The sequence below is a fragment of the Rhinolophus sinicus genome, linkage group LG03, assembly GCF_036562045.2.
Source record: "Rhinolophus sinicus isolate RSC01 linkage group LG03, ASM3656204v1, whole genome shotgun sequence".
Classification (NCBI taxonomy): Eukaryota; Metazoa; Chordata; class Mammalia; order Chiroptera; family Rhinolophidae; genus Rhinolophus; species Rhinolophus sinicus.
The window spans coordinates 103,422,954-103,445,089 of record NC_133753.1 but is presented as its reverse complement, the minus strand read 5'-3'; the positions used below and the strand labels follow the sequence as shown (position 1 = coordinate 103,445,089).

Here is a 22,136-nt window from a genome sequence, read left to right as displayed (position 1 = left end):
TCAAGTTGTCCTTTCAATCTTAGTTGTGGAGGGTGCCGTTCAGCTTCAAGCTGTTGTCCTTTCAGTCTTAACTGTGGAGAGCGCAGCTCAGCTCCAGGTCCAGTTGCTGTTGCTAGTTGCAAGGGGCACAGCCCACCATCCCTTGAGGTGGTCGAACCGGCAACCTTGTGGTTGAGAGGTGCTCCAACCAACTGAGCCATGCGGGAGCTCAGCAGCAGCTCAGCTCAAGGTGCCGTGTTCAATCTTAGTTGCAGGAGGCGGAGCCCACCATCCCTTGTGGGACTCAAGGAGTTGAACTGGCAACCTTGTGGTTGAGAGCCCATTGGCCCATGTGGGAATCGAACCAGCAGCCTTTGGAGTTAGGAGCACAGAGCTCTAACCGCCTGAGCCACCGGGCTGGCCCGACTATACAATTTTTAAAAACAGAAATGTACAAATCATTAGGAATATGCAATTTAAAACTACAAAGTGATAATACTGCCTACCTGTTAGAATGGCTAAAGTTTGGGTTTTGGGGTGTGTTTTTTTTACAGTTTTTTTATTTTTTTAAAGCTGACGATACCATATGTTTAAAAAGATGCAAAGCAACTGGAGTTCTCATGTATTAGTAGTAGGAACACAAAATGGTGCAGCCACTTTGGAAAACAGTTTGGTACTTTCTTATAAAGCTAAAAACAAAACTTAAGATATGACCCAGCAATCCCATTTTTAGGTATTTACAAAGAGAAATGAAAATTTTGGTTGACACAAAAGCCTACGTATGAATGGTCATAGTAGCTTTATTCATAACCATCAAAAAACTGCAGACAACCCAAAAGTTCTTTTACTGGCAAAAAGATAAATAAACTGTGTTACATCCCTGCAATGGAATACTCAGTAATAAAAAAATAAACTATCAATAGATACACCAAACAACACAGCGTGGGATTCCATTTATATGACATTCTGGAATAGGCAAAACACCAGGGATAGAAAACAGATGAGCTATGACCAGAGTGGATTGATCAGGGTGTGAATTGACTACAAAGGGACATGGAGGAATTTGGCAGGTGGTGGAACTTTCTGTCCCATACCTTGATTTTAGTCGTGGCTACAGACTTTATATTTGTTAAAACATATAAAACTGTACACTAGAAAAGATGAACTTACTATATGTAAATTATGTCTCAATTTAAAAAAGTTTTATGACATGAACAGGTATTTCACCTTTAATAATCAAAGAAATGAAACATAACCCTAATGAGGATCTAGTTTACATCAGTTGAAAGGATTTTTATAACAAAAACTTGTTCCTTTACTTAAAGTGAAGAGTGAACGATCCTTTAATTGCTTTTTGGTCTGCTTCATGGAGAGACCTCTGAGCTTGAAGGTTGTTTTAAGGACACACAATGCCATGTCCTAGTGATGGTTTTTCATTTCACAAACCACCACATGGAAACATTTTATAATGTATCTTCCAGGCACTTGAGTGAAGGGAGCTCTGTTACTAATTTCACCTGTAAGGCAGAGTGAACTAGGCGTGTCCTGGCCCAGGACGTGTGGTCCCTCTAACCATGGGGCACTACCCCCGCGAGGTTCTTTATCTAGGCTCCAAGCCGGCTCTCCACTGTGGTCCCAGCCCCTGCCCTACCATGAATCATGTACAACCCTGAGCAAGCTTCCTCCCCATTCTGGGTGCTTGCATGGGAATAACTTTTCTCTTAGAGGACGTATGAGTATTAAATTTGATGTTCAGAAAAGCACTGGCCCCTAGTATATGTTTGCTGGGTGTTAATTTCCTTTTTCTCCATCCAACCTCCTTTGATTTCATTTGATTTTTTAAAAAAAGCTTTTTTTGAGATAAAATTCACCTACCACACAATTCACCCATTAAAGTATACAATTCAGTAGGTTTTAGTGTATTCACAGAGTTGTGCCGTAATCACCACAGTCAATTTTGTAATATTTTCATCACCCCAAAAAGAAACTCTGTACCCTTTAGACACCCACCCTTCAGCCCTAAGCCACCACTGATCTTTGTATCCCTATAGATTTCCTTATTCTGGATATATCATACGGGTATGAGGCAGGATATGTAGCCTAGGAAATTGACAACTCCCTCTAGGGGGTTCACTGGTTACACAAGTCACAAGTGAGTGTACCCCGCACCTGCAACTGGAGAGAAACAAGAACCAGTTTCATCCAGCAAGACTCATCCCTATGACTGGGACCTGATCTTCAGCTAATTATAATGTCATTATAATCTTATTTGCATTGTGGTTACTATGACTCCCATCTTGCACCTGACACCATGACAGTTCCACAGAAACCAAATAAGGAAGAAAAAGCAGGAAAGAAAGGGTCCCACCCGAGGGAAGGAGATGAATGAACTACATCAATAGGACTTCACCAAGTCCCACCCCGGGACGGATAAGGACCCTTGATCGTGACCTCTGTGCAACTTGTTCTCTGAGTTCCCCCCCACTTTCCTCTCAAGTGTGTACTTTCATTTTCAATAAATCTTTTTTCCCTTTCCTGTATCTGTCTCCCTCTTGAATTCTTTCTTGTATGGAGACAAGAACCCAGTCACTGCTGCTCTGGGTTGAGTCCTCTCTTGAGTCCTCTCTTGGACGTCTCCACGAGGCTCTGGTGACATCTCAACTCATATAATATGTGGTTCCCTTGATTTTAAATTGAGGGGGCTGAGAAAAGGTCAGAGGCGAAAGTGATTGATTTAGTGTTCCCTTCATAGAAGAAGAGCCTGGGTGCAGCCCACGGGGGTCATGGAGCTGGTTGGTGGTCTGCGAAACCCACACCGTGGCTCTCATGGTTGCTGGTTCCTCATGCTCGATAAGCTTGCATCACCAGCCTGGCTACTTTGCTTGTCTTTTGCTTACAAATATAATGAAGCCAACCATGGCAGGGGCATGACACATCTGACAGGTATTTATTTTGCATGCTGTATTTCAAAAAGCTCTTGACGGTGCTGGAGAAACTTTTTCAAAAAAATTTTTTTAATGCTAACTTGATTTAGAGTTTGCCAAAGTTTGGAATGAGTTTTTATGCGGAAGTCCTAGCAGGAAAGAAAAGAAGGGATTTTTCTCTTCCCGGCTTTAATATACAAACTCACTTAGCGCCTTTTTCTGTGTATATGAAATGGCATGTGGGATCCCTTTGGGTACCACGTGCTGGCACTGCCGTGCTGAAATCTGACTAAACATCTTTGGATCAGTGAGGTTCATTGTCTTCTCTTCCTCATCTGGGAAGTAGTCAACATGCTTCTCTAGCATAACACTTGAATTTATTTTGTGAGGAGGTGATGTGAAAAATACACTATGTGAAAGATAGCATTATCATACAGAGATCTCGGGCAAATCATTTAATGTCTTTAAATGTGAATTTCTCCTACTCTACGGAAAGGTTTGATGTAGGTCGTTTGGGAGGACCCTCAGCTCTAAATGTGTGTTTAGCAGGACACTGGGTTTCACTTTCTTCTTTCTTCTCTTGCACAGGGATCATGGCCCAAGTAGCAATGTCTACTCTGCCAGTGGAAGATGAGGAGTCTTCAGAGAGCAGGATGGTGGTGACATTCCTCATGTCTGCTCTCGAGTCCATGGTGAGGCGGGCTACAGTTCTGTAAAACGTCCCATGATTGGATCACTGTCGGAATAACAGACCTGTGAAACATTTCACTGTCATTTTTAATGTTCAGCTTAAGTTTTCATCCTGTCTGTGTAAGCGTACCCTTCTTCATAGAGGATAATGGGCTTGTCAGATGATTTTTTTAAATTAATTATCTTTTTTGTTGTTGTTTTTCTTACATACGGATATAATGATATTGATTTAAGCTTTCCAGATCTGAAAATTTAATGAAGGCATCTGTGTAACCTTGTTTGAGAATTTTTTTTGGTCTAAATTCAAAAGTAAATTAATAATCCGCTTATATGCATCTGTTTACATCGAAATGTCAACTGTACCTTGAGGGTAAAAATTGGATGACAGATTTACATAACCTCAAAGTATCAAATGCAAGATAATTATTGATTAAAAAGGGAAAATCAGTAACTTTATAAAAGTGAAGAAACCTGACAGACACCCCCTTAACCAAGTGATCAAAATGAGCATCAGCAGCAATGGGACAGACTGACACCACGTGCCTCCTGACAGGGTGCCCTGGGAAGGAGCAGTACCCATTGCTGTGGCATTCCCACCAGAGTGCACAGCCTGAATCTAATGAGGAAACATCAGACAAACCCAAACTAAGGGACATTCTACAATATAACTGGACTGGACTTATGTAAATGTCAGTGTCGTGAAAGACAAAGAAAGGATGGAGAACTGTACCAGGTGGAAAGAGACTGAAGAGACAGGACACCAAATAGAAAGAATAACCCTGGATTGGATCCTTGACCAGAAAAAATAGAGAGAGAGATGTATTTATTTTTATTTTATTTTACTTGTATTTATTTTTATTTTTCTGTAAAGAACATTATTGGGTGAATTGGCAAAGCATCAAACACACACATAACTCAGTCACATACACGCATGTGTGCCCACACATACACATCATATTTTAGCTGCAGAAAACCAAGTATAAAGAGAAATTTTGAAAGCAACCTATGATGGTAAACTGAATAATTGCCCCCAAAGACATCCATGGCTTCACCTCTGGGCCTGTGAGTGTTACCTTATTTGGCAAAAGGAACTCTACAGATGTGATTAAGTGAAGGCTCTTGAAATGGGGAGATTAGCCTAGATTTTCTGGAGGTAACTTACACTTTAAAAAAAAAAAAACTTGAAATAAGTTTTAAAAGAAAACATCAAGGTCTATTTGAAAAGAACTAGAAATACCTTAAGCAAGAGCTGATCACATTCCTTCATCTGACAAATATTCATGAAGTAAGTGCCTTCTGTATCTAGGCCGTATGACTTGAGAAGACAGATGACGTTCCCCGCACATACTTGTAGAGCTCATATTCCATTTGGGGAGACAGACAATAAATTCTGTGTTTGTATTAATAAATATAATATTATAATGAAAAGAAAGGTCAAGAAGCAGGTTTAGGTGAGAGAACAAATGGTTAGATAAGCAGATGGTCTGGGAGAAATTCTCTGGGTAGTTGCCTTTTCTGAAAAGACCTTGAAGAAGTGAGTCCTGCCAGTATCCAGGGGCAGAGTATTCAAAGCCATGAGAACAGCTGTGCAAAGGCCCTGAGGTGGGAACAAGTTTGTTGTTTTCAAGGAACATCAGGAAGTCCAGTAGTACAGGAGCAGACTGAGGAAAGGAAACGTGGTTGGAGATGAGGTTCAAGAGGCACCTCGCAGTCAGATCATGAGCCCTGGACGTTGTTCCTCAGTGCGGTGGGAGGCCATTGGAAGGCTGAGTGAAGAAGTGCTGTGCAGGAATGGTGTTTGTGTGAGCAAAATCGATACACATGGAACAAGAGTTGAAGCAGGGAGATCAGTCAGTGAGCTGTGGCTGTGGCTCGGGTAGAAAACGTCAGTGTTCTGGTCCAGGGTAGGAATGGTGGAGGACGTAAGAGTCACGGGACTAGAAAGATCTGTTGAAGGGAGAATTGATAAGACTTACTGATGGATTGATGTCAGCTATGAAGTGTTCTTGAGGGGAAATCAAGAGGTCTTTTTTATATCATATAAAATTTACTACTTTAACCATTTCTAAGTGTACAGTGCGGCGGCATTAAGCACACTCGCATTGTTGTGCAGCCATCGCCGCTACCCATGTGCAAAGCTTCATCTTCCTAAACGGGACGCTGCACCTTAAATAATTACTCCCCCTCCATTCCTGCCCTACACCTCTAGGAACCAAGGAGTCTGCGGGTTTTCTAAATGAATTTTTATTGAAGAATACTTTTAAGATTTACAGAAAAGTGGGAGAGTACAGAGTTCCCATATACTCCTCACCTATAACTTATATAACCACGGTACATTGTACGTCATTATGACACCTTTTTCAAAACGAATAGGCCAAGATTGGTACCTTACTGTTAACTAATTCCAGACTTTTTTCAAATTTCATCAGTTCTTTTCTATTCCAGGGTCCACCCCACCCCCCTGGTACCACATTGCTTGTCGTCATCATGTCTCTGTAGGCGACTTTGATCTGGGACACTTTCTCAGTCTTCCCTTGTTTTATACACCTTGACAGTTTTGAAGAGTACTGGTCAGGTATTTTATCGAATCTCCTTTAATTTGGGTTTCTCTAATACTTCCTTCTTGTCTAGACTGGGGTTAAGGGTTTTTGGAAAGAAGACCACAGAGTGAAGTGCCCCTCTCATCACTTGTATCAGGGGTGCATGCCATCAGCATGTCTGATACTGGTGAGGTTCACCTTGATCGCCTGGCCACGGTGGTGTGAAGATAAATTTTACATGTCAACTTCACTGGGCCATAGGATGCCCAAATAGCTGGATAAACAGTATTTGGGGTGTTCTGTGAGGGTGTTTCTGGAAGAGATGAGCGTTTGAATTGGTGACCTGAGTAAAGCAGATGGCCTTCCCAGTGCGGGCGGGCCTCATCCAATCCATTGACGGCCCACACAGCACAGAAGGATGGAAGAAGGTTGACTTTGTTCTCTGCCTGCCTGTTGAGCTGGCCCATCGATCTTCTGCCCTCGTGCTTCTGGTTCTCAGGCCTTCAGACTTGGACAGAATTTATGCCATCAGTTCTCCAGCTCTCAGGCCTTTGAACTACACCACCAGCTTTCCTAGGTCTCTAGCTTGCATCGTGGGACTTCTCAGCCAATCACCGGTGCCAATTCCTTATAATAAACCTCATGTTATATGTATATAATCTCTTACCGGTTCTGTTTCTCTGGAGAACCCTGACTAATACAGGTAGCACCTGCCCCACTTCTCCATTGTCAAGTTACTATCTTACCCTCCCCATGTCTTATTCTGGTGAGTCACTAAGCCCAGCCCATAAATAATGATGCTCAGTGCTTGTAATAGTAAGGTGACATGTCCTCTGTCACTGTGTGTGGGTGGGAGTGCGAGCCCCTCTGAAATGCTATTGTAATAAGTTTCAAGAACCTTAAAAACATTTACACCTTTTGACTCAGGTATTCCACTTGTCTGATTCCATCGCACAGAAATAATCAAACATGCACAGAAATACTAATGTTCTTAGGCATTTATTATAGTATTATTTGTCATAGAAAAAAAAACTTTTCAATAATATTATGTTTAAAGTGTCATATAATGATTACATTGGACCCTACTGAATCATCCAGGACAGAATATTAGAAATTTATTTTAAAAACCATGTTTTTCAGGATTATAAATCCTCAAAAATAAGTAAATAAAGCAGAATGCCAACCTATGATACAGTAGTACGATTCTAATTTTTTTCTTTAAAAGTATGTGTGTGCATATTTCAAAATGTGAATAGTGATTGATTCTGCGTAATGAAGTTACAGGGGATTTTGTTTTTCTTCTGTATACTTTTCTGTATCTGCTAAAATTTTTATAATATACATATTTCATAACAAGAAAAATGTTTTTAAAAAGATCTCTTCTTGGGCCGGCCCGGTGGCTCAGGCGGTTAGAGCTCCGTGCTCCTAACTCCGAAGGCTGCCGGTTCGATTCCCACATGGGCCAGTGGGCTCTCAACCACAAGGTTGCCAGTTCAATTCCTCGAGTCCCGCAAGGGATGGTGGGCTCTGCCTCCTGCAACTAAGATTGAACATGGCACCTTGAGCTGAGCTGCCTCCCGGATGGTTCAGTTGTTGGTTGGAGCGCGGGCTCTCAACCACAAGGTTGCCAGTTCAATTCCTTGACTCACGCAAGGGATGGTGGGCAGCGCCCCCTGCAACTAAAATTGAACATAGCACCTTGAGCTGAGCTGCCGCTGAGCTCCTGGATGGCTCGGTTGGAGCATGTCCTCTCAACCACAAGGTTGCCGGTTTGACTCCCACAAGGGATGGTGGGCTGTGCCCCCTGCAACTAGAAAACAGCAACTGGACCTAGAGCTGAGCTGCGCCCTCCACAACTAAGACTGAAAAAACAACAACTTGAAGCTGAACAGAACCCTCCACAACTAAGATTGAAAGGACAACAACTTGACTTGGAAAAAAGTCCTGAAGTACACACTGTTCCCCAATAAAGTCCTGTTCCCCTTAAAAAATAATAATAATAATTTTTTAAAAAAAGATCTCTTCTACTGATAAAGTCCAAAGTAAGGCTAAAAATCGATAACTTCACCTGATACCAGAGTCTATATGTTGGATTAACTACTGAATTTTTGGCTCATTTGACACGATTTGCCATGAAGCTAATGGGGTCTGTGCTTCTGGGCCCCCCTCTTACACTGGCACCTTCTATGGCTTTGGGAGAGTCCTGGAAATATGACCACATATGTTCCTGTAAAATTTGCTAGAATAAGGTATTTTAACCCATCAGTTAAAGTTGCTGTCTCCTCCTCTGACTTTCCCTCTGCCACAGCCCCTCAGCTAGTTTCCTGTGGCTGCTGTGACACATTACACAACCTTAGTGGCTTTAAAGAACGCACATTTATGATCTGACAGTTCTGGAAGTCAAGGCAGAAAATGGGTTTTATAGGGCTAGAATGAAGTTGTCAGCAGGCCTGCGCTACTTCTGGAGGCTACCGAGGAGAAGGTGTGCCTGGCCTTTTCCAGCTTCTAGAAGCTGCCCACATTCCTTGGCCCACATTGCTTGGCTTGTGGCACCTTCCAGCAAAGGCACCTCTCTACCCTCTGATTCCATTGTCACATCTCCTCCTTCTGTGTCCCTCTTTGTGTTTTTTTTTTAAGATTTTATTGGGGAAGGGGAATAGGACTTTATTGGGCTACAGTGTGTACTTCCAGGATTCTTCCAAGTCAAGTTGTTGTCCTTTCAATCTTAGTTGTGGAGGGCGCAGCTTCAAGTTGTTGTCCTTTCAATCTTAGTTGTGGAGGGTTCAGCTTTAAGTTGCTGTCCTTTTAGTCTTAGCTGTGGAGGGCGCAGCTCAGCTCCAGGTCCAGTTGCCATTGTTAGTTGCAGGGGGCACAGCCCACCATCCATTGCAGGAGTCGAACTGGCAACCTCATGGTTGAGAGCCCGAGCTCCAACCGACTGAGCCACCCGTCCGCCCCTCTACGTCCCTCTTTTTCTCATCAGGACCCTTGTGATCGCATTGGGCTCTCATTATTCCAAGAAAATCTTCCCATCTCAAGATCCTAAATGTAATCACATCTGCCAAGTCCCTTTTGCCATGTAAAGTAACATATTCACAGGCTCTGGGGATGAGGATATGGACGTCTTTGTGGGGCCATTATTCTGCTGACCATAATCCACCATGTCTGGTGATGCTGGAGTGGACATGGCATCTTTGGGGTCTTGAGAAGGGGAAGCTGGGCTGGGGATACATTTAGTTTCATTTAGTGGCAGGTATTATGTGGCTTGCTGTTATTTTTGTGTCTGGGTAAGTTACTGCTATTGGATGCCTTGATACACTAGAAGTCCCAGTGTAAGAATGGTTCCAGGAATATTCCTGCAGTCCACTGTGTCAACTCATCCGGTAACATGACATCAAGGGGCAAGGCCTGAGGTCGTATGGTATCCAGAAGTATCTGAGAAGTAGAGGCGAAACAAGGTTTTAAATGTACAGAGCCAGAAGCTAGTCTGGAAAATTCTTCCAGTCTTTAAATTGGTAAAATTGTAAACAGAGGATTTGTTTTTAATTGATGCCTTGTCAAAACAGAAGTTCCCTCTGGTCAAGAATATACTCAGTAATGTAGCATATGCGGTATTAAATAAACATTGTGTGAAATTTGTGAAAGGAGTTACACAAAGTAGCCCGTATCAGGATGCTTGTCTGTAGGGCATGCCTGGAGCCCTGTGATGAACAGCAAGTGTGTCTGTGTATCAGTCTCCATGTTTTCTGCATCCTGCCCGTCGATGATAAAAATGTGATCAACCATGTTGGAGGAAATATTAAATTATTAAAATGATATTAAAAAATTATTGTCACAGGAAGAGGCAGTCAAAGAGTCTGCAGCCAATATACCGTAAACATCATAAAACTCAGAGAAGAACATAGGAAAAAAGATTCTTACCCATTTCCAATGCAGAGGGGAGGGTTCCCACACCAACAAGCAATTCTCTTCCGACACCAGCGGGGTGTCCTACAATTAAACTCAGTTCTGACACTGTCTTCCCAGACATAGCATCCGACCCCACAAGACTGCCCCCGCTTCAGATGCCAATTTTAAGTCAAGGTTGTCACCTATACCTCTGATCTATTGGCTATAAATGGGGGTTCCTACACCCCCTCCTTTGATCAGTTAATATGCTAGAGTGGCTCACAGAATTCAAAGAAGCATTTTAATTATTAGATTCCTGGTTTATTATAAAGGGATGCAACTCAGAGCAGCCAGATGGAAGAGATGCATAGGACAAGGGATGGAGAAAAGGCAGGTAGCTTCTGTGCCCTCTCCAGGCACCCCACTCTCCCCAAATCGTTTGTTCACCAACCCGGAAGCTCCCCCACCCCATCCTTTTGGGTTTCTATGGAGGCTTCATTATGTAGATATGATGGATGAAATCACTGGCTATTGGTGACTGAATACAACCTCCTACCCTCTCTCCTCCCCAGAGGTCAGGAGGTAGGGCTGGATGTTCCAACCCTCTGATTGATCCTCGGGTTGGTTCTCCTGGCAACTAGCCCCCGTCTTTAGGTGTGGTCCAAAAATCAACTTCTTTAACATTATAAGAGACGCTTTATTGCTCTCTTCACTTAGGGAATTCCAAGGGTTTTAGGAGCTCTGTGCCAGGAACAGTGGACAAACACCAAATGTATATTTCTTATTATATATCACAGGTGGTTAATAAAAATGTTTTTCTCTGGGTTTTATGATGTTTATGGTATTTGCTTGACAAATTTTTGTGGGGTTTTTTTGGTGGTTTTTCTCATTCTAAATAAATACTCAATGTGTACCTAACTTTATATTCTTTTCTTAAAGCAGACCTTTCGGGCCCCACAAACTCTGGATCTGCCATTGTATATACCACTTTATTCTTTGTTTCTATTTCAGTGTAAAGAACTGGCCAAGTCCAAGGCGGAAGTGGCCTGCATCGCAGTGTATGAAACAGACGTGTTTGTCGTCGGAACTGAGAGAGGACGTGCTTTTGTCAATGCCAGGACGGATTTGCAGAAGGATTTCGCAAAATACTGTAGGTGTTAATAATTGTATCCTTTGTATTAATAAATCTTAAGATATTTGCAGGCAAGTCTTATGTAATGTTTTCTTCTGCGATACATAAGCGTTATTCTAAAAATGGTTCTGACACATCTTTGACTTGTCACACCGGTGAATATTTACTTAATACTGGTGAGTCCAAGAAATATGGCTGATTTATTTTGTACTGTGTCCTCAACAGGGTCTGGTTTTATAGAGTAAGTTTGAAGCACATAGAGTAAATTGTCTTTGAAACCTAAAATAAACCCACATTTAAAAAAAAAAAAAAAACTTTTATTTTACTCCTTCCCAAAGGAAAGGGAAAAAAATGCCTTCAGGGCTTGTTGAGTATTATTTTTGGTTAATAAACATTATACTCCTTTTTCCCTTTTTTTACTGTGGGACTTTCAGAGCCTTCAATATGCCGATGTATTGTGAGTGCGTGGGAACCTTAGTGAGCATACCTGGCCATATGTGAGGGACACTCTATGGTGTCAAAACCTACACCTTATATAATGTTTGTCTCTGTCACTGCAGGTCATCTACCATGTACTGAGTTAGCAATTTGGCATTTCCTAGAATCAAGATAGGGAAAAAAACAAATAGGAAAATTTAATCAGAGGATAGATATAGATATAAATACAGCTGTATAGATATATAGATGTCTCCAAGGATGGGCAGAGCAGATACATCTATACCGGGGTGCCAAAAAAATGTATACACATGACTTGTATTCATCTTTTGTTATCAGTATATATTGAGTATTACAATTTTGATACAGTATTTTTCTTTCTTAAAATGTGTATACTTTTTTTGGCATCCTCTATATAATTTTACTGCAAAATAAGTGTATATCTACCTACCTAAGATTTTATATACACGTATATATACGTGTGTATATACACATATATACATATATAGTGTGTATATATATTACGTATATATATAATGTATATATATATATAAAGTGTGTGTGTATGTGTAGATATATATATATATATATATATGAGAGATTGATTCAGATTGACTTCTAAAAACCTAATTGACTTTGTTCCAAAGACTTTCATATGTTGTGTTTTTATTATTATTTATTTCAAAATATTTTCTAATTTCCCTAGCAATTTCTTTTTGACCATGGTTACTTAGGAGAATGTTGCATACATAACCTATTAATATTTGGGGATTGCTTGGTTATTGATTTCTAATTAACTCCCATTGTGGTCCAGATATATACTCAATATGATTTTAATCTTTTTTTTTAATTAAAGTTTATTGGGGTGACAATTGTTAGTAAAGTTACATAGATTTCAGGTGTACAAGTCTGTAATACATCGTCTATATATCCCATTGTGTGTTCACCACCCAGAGTCAGTTCTCCTTCTATCACCCTATATTTGATCCCTTTTACCCTCATCTACCACCTCCCTCCCAGATTTTAATCTTTTTGAATTTATCAAGATCCAATTTATGGTTTAGCACACCATTTATTTTGGTGACTATTCCATATGCACTTGAAGAGAATTTTGTATTCGACAATTAATAGACCAGGTAGGTCAGGTTGTTAAATAATGTTATTCAATTTGTCTTGATTTTACCTACTTATTTTATCAATTACTAACAAAAGAGTGTTAAAATCTCCAACTAGATTGTGTATTTGTCTGTTCCTCCTTTTTGTTAGTATATTCTGCTTCATATATGTTGAAGATAAGAAATGTTTTCCTGGTGAATTGACCCTTCTGTTCCTCATGAAATGTTCCTCTTTGTTTCCATTTATAAACCTGATCTTGAAGTCTACTTTGTTTTGTATTTATATGATATACATATACATATGTGTGTGTGTGTGTGTGTGTGTGTGTGTGTGTGTGTGGAGAGAGAGAGAGAGTGGCTATATGCATATGCATTAATATATAGTGGCTAAAAATAAACATAGCCACATCAACTTTCTTACGAGTAATATTTGCACATGGTATATCTTTTTCCCCTCATTTACTTTCAGCCTTCTGTGTCTCTTGTAAACATATGCAGTTAGATCTTTTTTAAAAAAAGCAGTCTGAAAATCTCTTACTTGGATTGTTTCATCAATTTGCATTAAACATAATTATTTATATGGTTTAATTTAAGGCTGTTATCTTGCTGTTTCTTACCTATTGTCTCATATGATCTTTGTGCCTAATTTCCTGCACTGTTTTAAATTGAGAACATTTTTATATTATGTTTTTTCTCTATTGACTTTTTAGCTCCTGGTTTTATTTTTTATCGGTTGTTCTTGGGATTACAATATGCCATCCTAATAGTGAATCTAAAATTAATATTTTACTACTATACATACAATGTCAGAATCTTAAACTGTATAATTCTGTTTACTTCCCTCTAACCCTAATATGTTATATATTCTACAGTATCTTATTATGTTTACTTTAAGCAATCACTTTCCAAACTTTTAAAAAATAATCTTTTATAGTTATCTACATTTGTACCATTTCCAATACTCTTTTTTCCTTTTTGTAAATCTAGATTTCCATCTGGGGTTATTTCCCTTTAGCTTGAAAAACTTTCATTAGCATTTCTTTTAGTGTAGGTCTAATGGTAACAGATTTTCTCAGATGTTGCCTATTAGAAAATGTCTTTACCTTGCCTTCGTATGTGTGTGTGTGTGTGTGTGTGTGTGTGTGTGTGTGTGTGTGTGTGTGTTTAGAAAAATAATATAAAATTTACCATTTTAACCATGTTTATGTGTACAGTTCAGTAGTGTTAAGTATATTCACATTGTTGACAGCCTACTGAATGGAAGTAGATATTCGCCAATGATACATCTAACAAAGGATTAATATCCAAAATTTATAAAGAACTTGTACAACTCAACACCAAAAAAAACAAAACAAAACAATCCAACAATTTTAAAAATGGGCAGAGGATCTGAATAGACGTTTCTCCAGAGGACAGAGGGCCAATAGACATATGAAAAAATGCTCAACATCAGTAGTCATCAGAGAAATGCAAATTAAAACCACAACGAGGCATCACCTCACACATGTCTATCATCAATAAATCAACAAACAAGTGTTGGAGAAGACGCGGTCTTGGTAGGATTGCAAATTAGAGTAGCCACTATGCAAAACAATTTGGAGTTTCCTCAAAAAATTAAAAATAGAACTACCTTATGATCTAGCAATTCCACTTCTGGGTATTTATCCGAAGAAATCCAAAACACTAATTCAAAAAGATATGCACCCCTATGTTCACTGCAGCACTATTCACAGTAGCCAAGATATGAAAGCAACCCAAGTGCCCACCAGTAGACAATTGGATAAGGAAGAGGTGGTACATGTATACAATGGAATATTACTTGGCCATTAAAAAGAATGAAATCTTACTATTTGTGACCACATGGATGGACCTAGAGAATATTATCCTAAGTGAAGTAAGTCAGACTGAGAAAGACAAAATCCATATGATCTCACTTACAAGTGGAATCTAAAGAACAAAATAAATAAAATAAAAACTGAGTCAGATACAGAGAACAAACTGATGGTTGTGAAAGGGGAGGGGACTTTGGGAGCTGGATGATAAAGGTGAAGGGAGTAAGAAGTACAAATTGGTAATTACAAAATAGTCATGGGGATGTAAAGTACAGTATAGAGAATATAGTCAATAATGTTGCAACAACTATGTATAGTGTCAGGTGGGTATGTATAGTGTGAGACTAATTGAAGGATCACTGCATAAATTATATAAATGTCTAACCACTATGCTATCTATAACCTGAAACTAAAATAATATTTAATGTCAACTGTATTTGAAATTTTTTTTTAAATTAGAAAGGAGAGAGCGAGAGAAACATAGCTAATTACGTAGAAAATATATTAAATGTACTGTCCATGGATTTTATTTGAAAGAAATTTATGATTTCATTTGACCATAGCAGGGCACTTTATACAGAACTGGGAGTGTGTAATTAAATGGCAACCACGCTCATTTCAGGATTGTCTCTCACTATCACAAACTGCATTCTTAAGGTAATTACTTTGATTATTGTTTTAATGATGCATTTAAAATTATTACTGATATTGAGAGAAGAATCATAAAATATACACACAAAACAAAATGGCTGTTGTGCTATATATGGCTTGATGAGAAAAAATAAATTAACTTTTTATTCTGTAATGAAATAAAATTCCACTTATATAAAAAACTGATTTTTAGAAATAGCAGTGTCCCATAAGACCTTTAGGCTCTCTTCACTGTGTTTCATTCTTTTTTGTTTTTGCCCCTCCTACTCGATGATTTCAAATGACTTGTTTTAGAGTTTGTTCATTTTTTCTTTTCCTGATCAAGTAGGCTGTTGAACACCTCTAGTGAACTTTTCAGTGCAGTTATTGTATTTTTCAGCACCAGGTTTTCTGTTTGGTTCTTATTTGTAGTTTCTATTAGGTTGGTGCAAACATAATTGTGGTTTAAAAGGTTAAAAATAATTGTAAAAACCACAATTACTTTTGCACCAACCTAATACCTTTGTCAATGTTCTCATTTTGTTCATGAATCATTTAATTTCATCTGTATTCTCTTTCAGCTCATTGAGCATCTTTGCACTCTGACATTATGACAGTTGTTTTAAATTCTTGATCAGGCAGTTCGTAGATGTGCATTTTTTTAGGATTACTTTCTGGATTTTTATTTTGTTCCTTTGATTGGGCCTTGTTTCCCTTTTTCTTTGTATGCCTTGTAATTTTTTTTCTGGAATTTTGTATTTGAAAAAAAACAACCGCCCCTCCCAGTCTTTGTATACCGGCTCCTACAGGGGAAGACCTTCACTAATCAGTCTGGCTGGCTGTTCTAGAACCTCTCAAACCTTTTTGAATCTCTTTCTCCTTCTGGTTTCTGCCCACAGAACTGCAGCTCTAATATGCTGCTCACCTCTGTTTTCAGCAGCTTCCAAACTCTGGTGCCAATTCCATCAGTGCTCTGAGTCAGGCAGGACAGAAACCAGCAGCCCCCAGACAGGCCAGAATGTTGGATGCACAGTCCACTCTTTTGCTTCTATCGAGAGGAGCCCCAGCATTAGGGAGTTTCCTCTCAGGAGCGCTGCACTATGCCACATAGAGCAAGAGGCACAAACAGGTGCACCAAATGCCAGGTATTTTCCTTCCCCTTGCGCTGGAATCCCTTCTTAGTTTTACAGTGGCTTAGATGCTGTAGCTTCTCAACTGGTCGGTGGACTTCTCCTGGAGGTGTTCTGACCTATATATTGTTAATTTGCTGTATCTGTTTGGAAGTGAAGGCCTGTTGCTTCTTAGCCGTATTGCCGATGTCACTCTCCTGCTTTTGTTTTCTTTTTTAAATACTTTTTTTAAAGTTTTCTTTTTAATTGGGGAAGGGGAACAGTGTGTTTTTCGGGAAACACTCTAACCAACTGAGCCATCCGGCCATCCACCGGGAGCTCAGTGGCACCTCAGCTCAAGTTGTTGTTTCAATCTAGTTGTGGAGGACGCAGCTCACTGGCCTTTGTGGGAATCGAACCAGGGCTAGCGCTCTAACCACCTGAGCCATCTGGTTGCCCTCCTGCTTTTGTTTCTGAGGAATATTTTTACTTGCTGTGGAATTCTAACTTGACAGTTTTTTCTTTCAACCCTTTAAAAGTTTTATTCCACTGCCTTCTGGCTCCCACTGTTTCAGATACAAAGTCAGATTAGAATTCTTATTTTTGTTCTTTTAAAGGTAATGTATCATTTCTCTTAGCTCTGTTTAATCTTTGGTTTTCAGCAGTTTGGCCAGGATATGTCTATTTGTGCTTTTGGCCATTTTGGCCATTATCTCTTCAAATATTTATTCTGATCCGTTTTCTTCCTCATTTACACATATAGAAGAAAATTTGATATTGTCCCACAGGTCATTAAGGCTCGGTTCCTTTTTTATTTTTATTTTTCCCATTCTTTTTTTCTATTCAAGGTTCAGATTGGATAGTTTCTGTGACCTTTCTTGAAGGACACTGATTCTTTCATCAACAGTGTGCTCTTGTTGAGTTCATCTTGTGAAATTATCATTTCTGATTATTTTTTATTTATAGAACTCTATTTTCTTTTCTCTCCTCCCTACCCCCCCGTGTGTGTGTGTGTGTGTGTGTGTGTGTGTGTGTGTGTGTTTTGTTAGCATTTTCATTTCTCTATTGGGATCTTGTATATATTCACCCATTCTGTTCAATTCCCCTATAAATTCTTTAATGTGTTTATAGCAGTTGTTTTAAGTCCTTATATGACAATTTCAATATCTGGGTCATTTGTGGTCCTGCTTTTATAGATTTTTTTTTTTCTCTTCATCATGGGTCACATTTTCCTGCTTGTTCACATTTCTACTAATTTTTTATTTTATCTTGGGTTTTATGCATATTCGTATGTTACATAAACCTACTAAATAATGTTGCATTTTGTTAAATTATTGGCAGGTCACCTTGACCCTGTGGAGACCCTGTGTGGACGAGTCTATTTTGGTTTTGCCCTTAGTCTTGGAGTGTGGCCCTTACTCCTAAGCTGTGCCTGTAGTTTCACTAGGTGTTTAACCAGCTTCTCTGACTTAGCGGGACTTGAATTCTAATCTCTGTCTTTCTAGTACCACACAGCCATTTAAATCTCTGCTCAGCTCCTTTTTTTTTTTACTTAAAAGTTCTTAGTTTATTAATTCTCTCATGAAAAATCTGCTCAGTCACCACAGAGAAAGTCACTGACAAATCTTGACTCTTTCTTTGTGCACCAACATTGGCCATCGCAGCCCCCCTAACTTTCTTCATTCTGTTCTTGCATTCCTTCCACTGTTTTCTTGAGGCCTTTTTCTTCTCATACAGGTCGTGTCTTGCAAGTCTGTGTTTGGGTTCACTTTTCTTTGTGTAATCCAAGGAATCATAAATCATGCCAAAGCCAGGTGTCTTGCCACTACCAAAATGGGTTCTGAATCCAAATACAAAAATGACATCTGGTGTGGTCTTGTACATTTTGGCCAGTTATTCCTGAATTTCTGTCTTAGGTACTGTTGCCTCCCCAGGGTGAAAGACATCGATGACCATTAGTCCCCATTGAAGTCGTCTATTGGTCATGAACTTCCTGGTCTGGATAGTCACTTAGTCATTCATGATGGTGGCCCTCCCTCAAGTAGCCAGGGAGGAAAAAAGCTCTGCTCAGCCCTTTAGCTTCCAAATGCTGCTTTTCCTTAAAGTCTCACCCTGTGCTTGCACAGTTGTGAGGCCAGTCAAGAATTTGGGGGAAGTTTATATAAAGACATTGGGTCTCCCACCTGTGACTCATGCCTTTCCAGGATTCCCCCCTCAATTTCTGACCCCAGTGGCAGTCCCAACATGTGACATAGGTTTTCCACAAAGACTTCTGCATTTTGGTTAAACTCTATTTCCCTGAGAACCACAGGAACTAAAGTGTCCCTATAGAGGAAGAGCCAACTCAGCGTGAGTCTCCTCAGTATGTAGTATGCTTCCCTTCTTTCAAAGGTAGCATTCCTTCCAGTTTCGGCCTGGTTTTGGTTATATTATACTTCACTGCCTTCAAATACTTGATTTTAATATTTTGTCCAGAGTTTCTCACTGTTATTGGCAAATACACACCACTTCTCTTCCATTGGTGGAACTGGAATAGTGGATGTGATTCTTGAACATGTGATGTTTATTTCTTTAGAAGTTGCCTTGGAATTAAGGAAAAATTACTGTGGAATTGCATCAAAAACACAGTTACCTTCTCTCTGAAGTTAGAAGCCATCCCCTTGTGGTATAAGCATTTATTCACTAATTGAATCCTCAAAACAACAGAAATTTAGACTCAACTTATATTAGGGCAATAGTTGCTTAGTATTAAAACAATATAGAGTACAGCAGGTCCTCGAATAACGTTGTTTTATTCAACATTATTTTGTTATAAAGTTGATGAGATGCTGTAGGAACTTAACCATATTTTGCCGTGTATAATGAGCGCACACTTTTTGCCCAAATTTGTGAGGGTAAAATATGCACATTATACATGGGTAGTACTAGTTCTGTATCCATATAAATGTTTTTAATTCTTTTATTTATGCTTATGGCTAAAAGTGTAACTCTAGAAATCAATAACAATATGCAAAATAATACCCTGGAATATGACAATCGGTTTTGTTGAACTTATGACAAACTTGTAAAAACGAAGAGCTCTTGGCCTTCTATGCTGCGTAAATATCATAAATTTGTTACCAGTACATAAAATTTCTTGCACCTTATATCTGTTCTTGTGTTTTGTAATTATTTGTTACATAAAATTTCTTGTACCATAATAAGTTAAAAACATAAATGCTCGAGTTCCTTTTTAATACAAAAAAACAAGTACCTAGATGTAAACAAATAAAAATTTGAATTAAAAAAACGGAACATGTTTCTCCCCTGAAAGTTTGGGCCCAAAACATGGGTGCACATTATACACGGCAAACTATGGTAACTCTTGTTTATGTCAATTAGCCTATGGTAAAAATTCATTTCATTATACGTCATTTTGCTTAAAGTCGCAGGACCTATTGACAATGTTAAGTGAGGACTTACTGTAATCCAGGGATTGGCAAACTTTCTGTAATGGGACAGATAGTAAACGTTTTAGTTTTCGTGGGTCATTACTCTTTGTTGCAGCCACTCAACTTACTGTTGTAGTTCAAAAGCAGAACCAGGCAATATATAAGAAAATGAGCATGGTCAATAAAAGTTTATTTGTAGACACTAAAATTTGAATTTCATATGATTTTCCCATGTCATAAAGTGATATTCTCCTTTTGAACTTTTTTAGCCATTGCAAAATATGAAAAACGATTCTTAGTTCACAAGTCATACAAAAACAGGCAGTGGGCAGGAGTTGGCCTTCAGGCTGTAGTTTCCTAACCCCTGGAGTACACCCTGCAGGCAGAACTGTCAATTCTCTACCACTCTATTCACCTCTTTCCCCATATGCCAAAACTGTTTGAAAGACCAAACAAACATAGGTTTTCTTCTGCTTTCTTCCTCTAGCCTAATTGACTTGTTCTAAAATATAAATGTACATTAGAATTGAATTGCAAAACTGTATACACAAAACTATAAAGTTTCTGTCTCCTGACTAGCCCTGATTAAAACCATCAGTTTCAAAACTTTTGAAGTAGCAGCTGATGGCGAGCCCATGGGGGAGGGCTGGTCCTGTACAATGTGGTGAGGGTCTTCCTATACAATGACTGTTACTTTTAGACTATAGCAAATAACATGTGTGTTTAAAAATAACTTCCTTTGAACTACTAATATTTCCTTGTGTGTTGAACTGATCAATAGATTCATTTTAGAGATGATCACTGTGTTATATTATCCTGTTCATCCTAAATAGCCTGTTCTTTGTTTTTATGTAAATAAACTAAGATCTTGCTTTATGTTTATTACTTTACTTTTCCTTTTTCCTTTCTGGTATAGAGATGAAGGACGCGTGTGGTACAAATGCCTGGATACTGACTTTGTGCTGATGACTCATTTGCAGGCGTCGCCGAAGGCCTGCCTGAGGTGAAACCCCCGTGTCCTGTGAACGGGATGCAGATCGACTCCGGAGAAACAGAAATACTTAGAAAAGCAGTCGATGACTATTTCTGCTTTTGTTATGGTAAAGTGTACTCACAGCATTAATTCTCTGAATAGTTCACTACAGGCTAGGACACTGTTAGATAATCTTCTTGGTGTGACTATTTAGAGGGTTTCTAATATTTGAAACTCCACGTTCTCATCAAGCGAACAGCCAGTTCTTAAGTACCAGGTCCAGTCTTCTTACAGAAGAGAACTTGGTCTCTTCTGGTCCATCAAAACCTTCAGATTGATCTGACTTCCATCTTTGCTCCCATTTTAGGGAGCCCCCACTCCTTGACCAACACAGTTATTAAAGATGTTCATTGCTGTTTCGGTCACCAGCCTCACCCTCATTGATCTCTCCACCTACCCATGTCTTTCCACAGGCAGTAAGACAGGGCTTTTTAAAAAAATACCTACACAGTGTTTTAAAAACCTAGATAACCAGGTAACGATACCGGTGTTACACGTAATTGTGATATAAATACCTTAGCATCTTAGGGCCTTGTTTATCATTCCTGGACAGCCGCACACATTTATGTGACCTGCAGGTCACTGGGAGCATTTGACTTTGGGGACCCAGCACAAGGGAGCTCCAGGTCTCAGGCTACATTTCTCAATGAGAAATGAGGCTCCAGCCCCTCAGGGCTGCCCAGCCAGTGCAGAAAGACTGACAGCCCCAGATGTGACATGAGGCCATGGTGAGTTCATACTTCTCCACAGGCAAGTTGGCCTGACTTGTGTAGTGTGGCATAAGGACAGTGCAGCTTTGAGTGGGGGTCTTCTCCTCTTTTGGCAGCAGCCTGAGTAATCATGGGGTGCTCTCTGCAGCCCTGAGTGTGCCAGGGCGAGTACCCCGAACTGCACAACCTCTAAGAGAATGGACAAAAAGACCAGTTATTTTTTTCTTTCTTATGTGAAGGTTTAAAGTAAATATAAATCTTTTGTTTTGGCCCTTTGGTTGGGAATTGTACGAACTTGGTATATAGATGAATAGGATACCTTATGTCTCTAATGTATCTTCAAATCCAGATGACACCACCAGTGCTTATTACACTAAAAGAAACTGAATGGTAGGGTTTTATGCTCATACCATTTAAAGACATCTTGCCTCTTCTTCTAGGTAAAGCCTTAGGAACAACAGTGATGTTGCCTGTTCCGTACGAGAAGATGCTGCGAGACCAGTCAGCTGTGGTAGTGCAGGGGCTTCCAGAAGGAGTTGCCTTTAAACACCCAGAGAACTATGATCTTGCAACTCTGAAATGGATTTTGGAGAACAAAGAAGGGATTTCATTCATCATAAATAGGTGACAGGCTCTATCCCATCATAATAGTTCATTTGAAGATAAACTGAGAGCTTGATTTCAATTA

The 22,136-nt window shown here is 39.5% G+C and overlaps 1 protein-coding gene and 1 pseudogene across 2 annotated transcripts in view; one reads left to right on the top strand and one right to left on the bottom strand.

Moving 5' to 3' along the window:
• Window positions 1–22,136, top strand: part of LOC109460015 (general transcription factor II-I repeat domain-containing protein 2) — a 65,579-nt gene that overhangs the window by 12,126 nt on the left and 31,317 nt on the right. The window contains exons 2-5 of one of the 2 annotated variants that reach the window (XM_019755013.2): window positions 3,492–3,595; window positions 11,033–11,171; window positions 20,686–20,805; window positions 21,889–22,072. In XM_019755013.2, coding sequence (XP_019610572.2) covers window positions 3,497–3,595; window positions 11,033–11,171; window positions 20,686–20,805; window positions 21,889–22,072 — 542 coding nt within the window. In that variant the 5' untranslated portion in view covers window positions 3,492–3,496. Of the gene's footprint in view, window positions 1–3,491; window positions 3,596–11,032; window positions 11,172–20,621; window positions 20,806–21,888; window positions 22,073–22,136 lie in introns of those variants that run through there. The other variant, XM_074328446.1, reaches the window with a different exon arrangement.
• LOC109459971 (small ribosomal subunit protein eS24) lies at window positions 17,823–18,296 on the bottom strand (annotated as a pseudogene).